This window comes from Cyprinodon tularosa, unplaced genomic scaffold (genome assembly GCF_016077235.1).
Source record: "Cyprinodon tularosa strain WSP-4 unplaced genomic scaffold, ASM1607723v1 ctg65, whole genome shotgun sequence".
Taxonomy (NCBI): domain Eukaryota; kingdom Metazoa; phylum Chordata; class Actinopteri; order Cyprinodontiformes; family Cyprinodontidae; genus Cyprinodon; species Cyprinodon tularosa.
Window position 1 is genome coordinate 1,213,423 of NW_024039396.1, and position 6,530 is coordinate 1,219,952.

Below are 6,530 nucleotides of genomic sequence, written 5' to 3' on the forward strand. Positions count from 1 at the left end.
TTTGCTGATCTGGATTATTTCAATGTTTTCTAACATAATACCAAGGAGAAAAATCTGCTTTTGATGCCTCTAAGTCTATGTGTGTTGAAAAGCATTTAGGACAGCTACCAATCTTCCAAGGAGAAAATGTTCCAGCATAGTGACCACATGCAATGTTCTGATAAATGACAACAAAACTGCATCTCAGACTCTACTCGCCGGGTGAAATAAATCTGTCCCATTAAGAGGATTTGCAGAAATGTTTCATTCCTGCAAGATGTAAAATTGCATATTTGTTAACTTATAACCTTTTGGATCATTTTATTTTGGACAAATCCCATTTGTTTAGCTCTAAAACCAAACTGCATATTTAATGGCAGCCGAACAGAGGACATAGAAGCACCCTAATACCAGCTGTCAAGCATGGTGGTGGTCATCCACTGGATGTGGGCCCACTTTTAACCTTTTTACTGACCATAAGCTGGTCTACATACTAAAGAACTCTTGAGGTTATTGTTAAAGGCCATATTTCCAAAACTGAGCTAGAATTGGGTCATATACAAGAATATCTAAGCAACATTATATAGTAAGGAGGGCATCAAAAACTCATCTGTGTTAATGTGAGACTCATGACTTCACTTAAGTCGTTACTGCAATAGTTGGTTCAGTAAATTCCTATGGTTGTTTGATGAATAACAAAAGTTAAAAATAAATAATTTTAGAAGCTGGCAAAGCTAAAAGGATTTATTAATCATTTACAAAACTGCATAACTAACTGGTCTAGAGCCAAAAAAGAGCCCCTAACCCCACACATCCTGGATGTTCAAACTTCTGCCCTGAGTGAAGCATAACAGAGCCATCTAAAGTAAAAAAAAAAAATGAGTACAATGAACAACTCACAGCCCTGCTAGTCAGACACTCTGCTAGAACAATTCAGGCCTTTTTCCACTTTGACAGCCTCTTCTGTCTTTTATTTATTTGTAGAAGAAAAGATGGGCAGCACATGCACACTAGCACATGCAGCTATCATCCCGTTCTTTGTCTTTCCCTTCTTTCTACATACTTTGGTTGCTTTTAAAACTGCTTAAACTGCACATTCTTTGTTTTTTTTACACTCAAACTTGCCGATTAACATCAAATCTGTGTGAAACAGGGTGTACCTTCTTTTTCATGACTGTTTTAACTGAAAGGTTTTCTTAGAATTCCTGGTTCAAGATGGTCGACGTTTGCAGAGCCAAAAGAAAGTAGTTCTCTTAACCTCCTTTATGTGGTTCCTGTACCAAAGGAAATAAACATTTCCTAGTCTGCTCAGTCTGTGTACAAGTTTGGCTATAGATTACAAGGCATACAAAGGACATCCAAGTTACAGGTGCAGAGATCCTACTAATAAATATGGACCTAAGACTTCATGTTAAAAAAATCCAGAAAGTATGCAAAAAACAAAAATATGACTATTTTATCATACAAGCATGACCCTGACTTCTGAGACAGTCTGCCAGGTGTCAGTCCTTGTCAGTGTCTTAATGCAGCACCATTAGAAAAAGGTCCCATTGGTCCTCATCCATTCACGGCCCATTTCCAACGGCAGAAGGGGTTCTTCTCCTCTTCTTTTCATTCTCTCTGCGTCTGCCTAACCGGACCTTTTTTTTCCTCTTGGTGGTAACTTTTAAGTCCTGGTCTTTGTATGGCGAAGCCTTGATGGTCTCCTGGGGGAGGTGGGGACCTATTCTGTCCACATTAAACTTCTCTAGAAGGTCCTTGCTGGCCCCTTGGGGCTTCTGGTGTAGAACGTTCCCACTGGACGTTTGGCCCTGGGTCCTGCTCTGCACAGGTGGAGCGTGTTCACCAGCCGTGTGCACCTCCTCCAGCAGTTGCTGTAGCCACGTTTTGCGCCTGTGCTCCTGGATGGAACGGCTCTTGTCATTCATCAACTGTGCGTGGCTCACCGACCTTCTCCTACATTCAAAGACAGATCAGGGTTTAATGAAAGCAGATAGAAAATGTGAAAAATCAGCCTAATTTTTATGCTGGGTTTTGTCACCATATATTTAAAAACAATAACTACTCTTTTATTCCATGTTTAAATTTTCCTTATTTCAAATGTTTATTAGATAAATCTTAATATTGTAACACGGAAATTCTTATGACTGCATTTGTTTTCCATCTCTATGGAGTTTTCTTTCACTCCAGAGTGTTGAGTTTATGTTTGGCAGCTAAAATTTATGGTCCGGATTCAGGAAACTTTAGTACAGTAGGTGGCAGCACAAACATGTCTTTAAACCTGTCACTACTCTTGTTTTAAGACCACTCTAACAGGGAGACACCCCCCCATCCCCTATTTTATTACAGAGACAGTATTGTTTCTGTAAAGTGCCTTGAGACGACTTGTGTTGTGAATTGGCACTATATAAATAAACTGAATTGAATTAATTTTAATTGAATTATGACCATGTAAAAAGGGTCTCTAATTTCTCATTTGAAATCAAAATATATATTTTAAGGTTGTTGTTTTAACTTACGGTCTGTTAATGAGTGCATCAGCCGGTCTCCCTTCAAAGGTCACTGGGGAACACAGCAAGATCACAGCCAGACTCCACTGGTGAAGCAGCATTAAAGAATACATGCTTGACCCAAACATCTGAGGGAAAAAATTATTATATAGGTCAAATAAAATATTTACTATTTTCTATTTTATGCCTCAATCATCATCTATTATTTAGAGCAAATGATTCATTATTCTTATCAAAAATAAATGTAACTTACACAACTCTTCTGGGTAAATTCCACACACAAAAAAGTCAGAGGTTAAGAAATTAAATTCCTTGCAAGAACATGTTCGAAAACAACGTTTGAAATTATTCTGCCAAATGCATTTTGGTCCATTTAGGATCTCTAGGTGTGCCTTCAGCCTTGGGAAAATCCCCACGAGTCTCCTCCATTCATTTGCCTCCCAACAGTGTGTGTGGAGCTATTTATTTCTCCCCAGTGTCCAAATTAAAAGAGGGATAAAGATAGAAAGAGTAGCAGCAGCAGCCCATCAGCTGCAACTCTGCCCTTTTCTCCAGCAAGCTTTATGAAGAGTTACTCTGAAGCATCATCGTCATCATCATCATCTCTGGTGGCCCAAGTCGAGAAAGAAAACATTTCAGTCCAGTGCAGTGAAGGAGCTTGTGTGAATGAGGGGAGCTGAGAGAAAGTTAAACTGCACTTTGGGTGAAGATGCAGCTACCTCAGCCCCAATTCAGTCTGTGCACCCTCCCCAACCTCCCAACCCCTCACCTCTGTCCCTCCCCTAGTTCCCTTCACACATACACACAGACACACACACCTGCAGTGACATGGGAAGGCGCCCATGTGGAAAAATCCTTAAGGATTTCTTTCTAATTTACATACACTATATGTACTTAAACAATAAAGGGTCATAAATAGAGTCTGAATATTTTATAAATATATTAGTGTGAGCAGGTAACCATAAGTTAACCAAGTGTAGAGTGAATGGTTTTAGGCGAGGGGCAGGGTTCCTCCAAGGTAAACACCTCGGCCTAACCACTTTCCCAGGGGAGAATGACCATAACCTCAAAGAAATCCAACCCACAGCCTCTCACTGCAGACCATTCAATTAACCGCCGCCGTTCTGCCTTGGCAAACCAACTCGCCACTGAATGCAAAGTGGCTTCTCGAGGAGAGGTTTCACTTACTCTGCTAATACAAAGTTTAAAGTTTATTGTTATAAAGTGTGCTTTGTCTATTCCCAGATTCACTGTCTGAATTGTGGATCACATATTAGAAAATAATTCAGTTTGGTCAATAGATTAATGCTGGAATTGCCTTTGGGAAGAATTTTTTCTTTTTCTTTTTTAAATAACCTCATGTTGAATGAATCAGAGCAGCAGTGCAACTGTTTTATATTTCGCAAACAAAACTTCATTGGTAGGAAGAACTATTGAGTTTAGGTTGGAATAAAGACATTTGAGATGTACCATGACTCTTTGCTTGTCTATTCATCCTCTATGTTGTCAATAGTTGTGGTTTGTGTGCTATTTTTTATTCTTGCATGATAAAGATTCTTAGTTTCGTCCATGTATCTTTGTTATCTGGTCTTTCTATTATGAGCAGTGTAAGCATGAGTGATTCAAAGTCCTGAATGAGGCTGGAGCTCTCTTTTGTGATGGGGTCTTTTATTAGTTAGATCATAAATAAAGCTCATTTCTATTGACAGGAAAAAGACCTAACTGTTATCAATCCCATGTCAGACAATGGAAAAATCATTTCAATTATTCAGTTTATTTATATGTTCACAACACATCTCAAGGTAATTTACAGGGACAATTCAACTAGATCAAACAGTCAGATTGATTCAAGTTTTCTATATAAGGAAAACCACCTGATTGCATCAACTCATAGACTCCACAGCACTCCCTCACACTGAGTATGTTTGTAGTGAGAGTGGAGAGAAAAAACTCTTTTAACAGGAAGTAACCTCGAGCAGAACCAGCTCAGTGTGAGCGGCTATCTGCCGAGGCCGACAGGGGCTCAGGGAAAATAATATATTTGACCTTAATTATCTCTTTGAATAAAATCTGTAAAATATCTTGGCTTGTGGTGATGATTAGCTGCATAGTTGGGCAAATCTTACCCCAGAAAAGATGTTTTGCAAGCTATCATCATTCATATAAGCCCTCTACCCAGAATCAAACTTTCTCCTGTTTCCAGAGAGTCAGCCCTAAGACCTTAATGTTTTGTAGAGGGAAAAAACACCTCATCTGATTCCTTTCTGAAACAATTTTACCTGCAAAATATTAAAGAAAAAAAATCCCATTTCCTGGCTGGCTGAAGCATGTGGAGTAGAAGCCAGCAAAGCTGCTTTTGATTCATGCTATGTTGCACACAGAACAGTATTCCTGTTTGTTTTCTTCCTTTGTGTGTTGCACCTACCTCACATTCACACGTCCAAGTCCTAAAACACACCCACCCACCCATTAAGGTCTCTTAGTATTTACCCCCTTTGCCATCCAGACAACAGGCACATAAACTCAGCATCATGAGAAACGCATATTTCACGTAGAGTTTAGAAACTATTTTTAAATGCGTTGTACTCCTTCCTCAAAAAGACCCACCCTATTATGTCATTTACTTTGGCTTACGTTGCTGCAACAGCTCCTGCTTTTGTTGCATTTATTTTCCCTGAAGGTATGACGTGTTTATTAAAATTTTATTCATTCCTAATCACATCATCAGACATCAGGCAATATTTGAATTTTTGTTTTCACTGCAACCTTTTACTTTAACTTCATCAGATGCAAAATATCTTAAAGCAGTTCACAGAAAATAGCTGGAAATGTTCTAATAATCTCAGATAATTGAAAAGTTATGTTTTATTAAATCATTATTTTTATAGAAAAACTGTTTTCCTTTCTAAGGGGTATTTGACAGTGGGTCGTTTATGGTGCCCTAAGGCTTTTGAATTGTTCATATGAAAACCTTTGGGTTTATTATCCTGGAAAACTTGACTTGAAAAATTACTTTTACAAAATTACTTTTTCTTCTTAATGGTTTCTTAACACGCGTTACTTTATGGACCATTTCAGCTAGCTCATTTGAAGCACACTTTATAATGTTGTATCATGAACATTTTTGGTAGAGTCTTCTGCAACTCATTCACACCTACTAATCATAACTGTCATCTGAGGAAAGCTCTTTAGCCTCCCTAACCTCTCCCCTGGTTCAGCTGTTTTCCAGCAGCTCTGCCTCTGGGGCCAGGTTTCTTTCAAATAAATGTTCAACAGACCAAAGCATTGAATTGATCCAACTGGTTTTCTTTTCAGTCAGTGGTTTATTGGTCATTCTTTATTGCCAGGTTTCATGCAGTCTATAAAAACAGTTTTACATTTAAGGCTAGGGTTAGATTACTATTAACAGGGTGCTTTTCAGCCACAGAATCATAATCTATGGTTACTTTTAAGTGACGAAAAATAAAATAAAATAAAAGGCCAATAACTTTTTATAACGAAAAACAATTGTGTCTGCATAACATGAATAAACTTAATGGTTAGGAACTTTTAGTGATACCCTAAAACAAGCAGTTAAAACAACAATTTGGAATAAAGTAGTTTTGTTAGCTATAGTTTTGTAGCAGTAAACAGATTAAGCATTTCCTTTAACAGCTCAATTAGGATTGTCTCTATTATTTAGATTTGTTAAATGCCTAAATAATGATATATTTATTTAAACTTTGTCAAGTTTACACACATTTTCTTGTTTGTTTTTTAAGTGCAAGACTTTGGTTAAACAGTTTGAGTTTAGATTTATTGGATTTTTGACCCATTTCTCCGGACAGAACTGCTGTGCCTGACATATTGACAATTTTACAAAACCATACTTGTCCAAGCTATAAATTCCTGTCTGGTCCATGAAATATAGCTCTAATATTTCGAACAGTATTTTTTGTTATTACTCCATCAATTTATGCACTGAACACCCAGACAACAGGATTCTGCCATTCTTAGGATGCTATTTGTTGTCAGGCTTGCAAGCGTACTCTTTTTTTCTCC

The 6,530-nt window shown here is 37.9% G+C and overlaps 1 protein-coding gene across 1 annotated transcript; it reads right to left on the reverse strand.

Moving 5' to 3' along the window:
• Window positions 1-267: 267 nt before the first annotated feature.
• pthlhb (parathyroid hormone-like hormone b) lies at window positions 268-2,772 on the reverse strand. Its single transcript, XM_038308945.1, has 3 exons — window positions 2,743-2,772; window positions 2,499-2,617; window positions 268-1,935 (listed from the first exon to the last, which is right to left on the reverse strand). The coding sequence occupies exons 2-3, from the start codon at window positions 2,615-2,617 to the stop codon at window positions 1,545-1,547; spliced, it is 510 nt and encodes a 169-aa protein (XP_038164873.1). The 5' UTR covers window positions 2,743-2,772; the 3' UTR covers window positions 268-1,544.
• Between the last annotated feature and the right edge of the window lie 3,758 nt (window positions 2,773-6,530).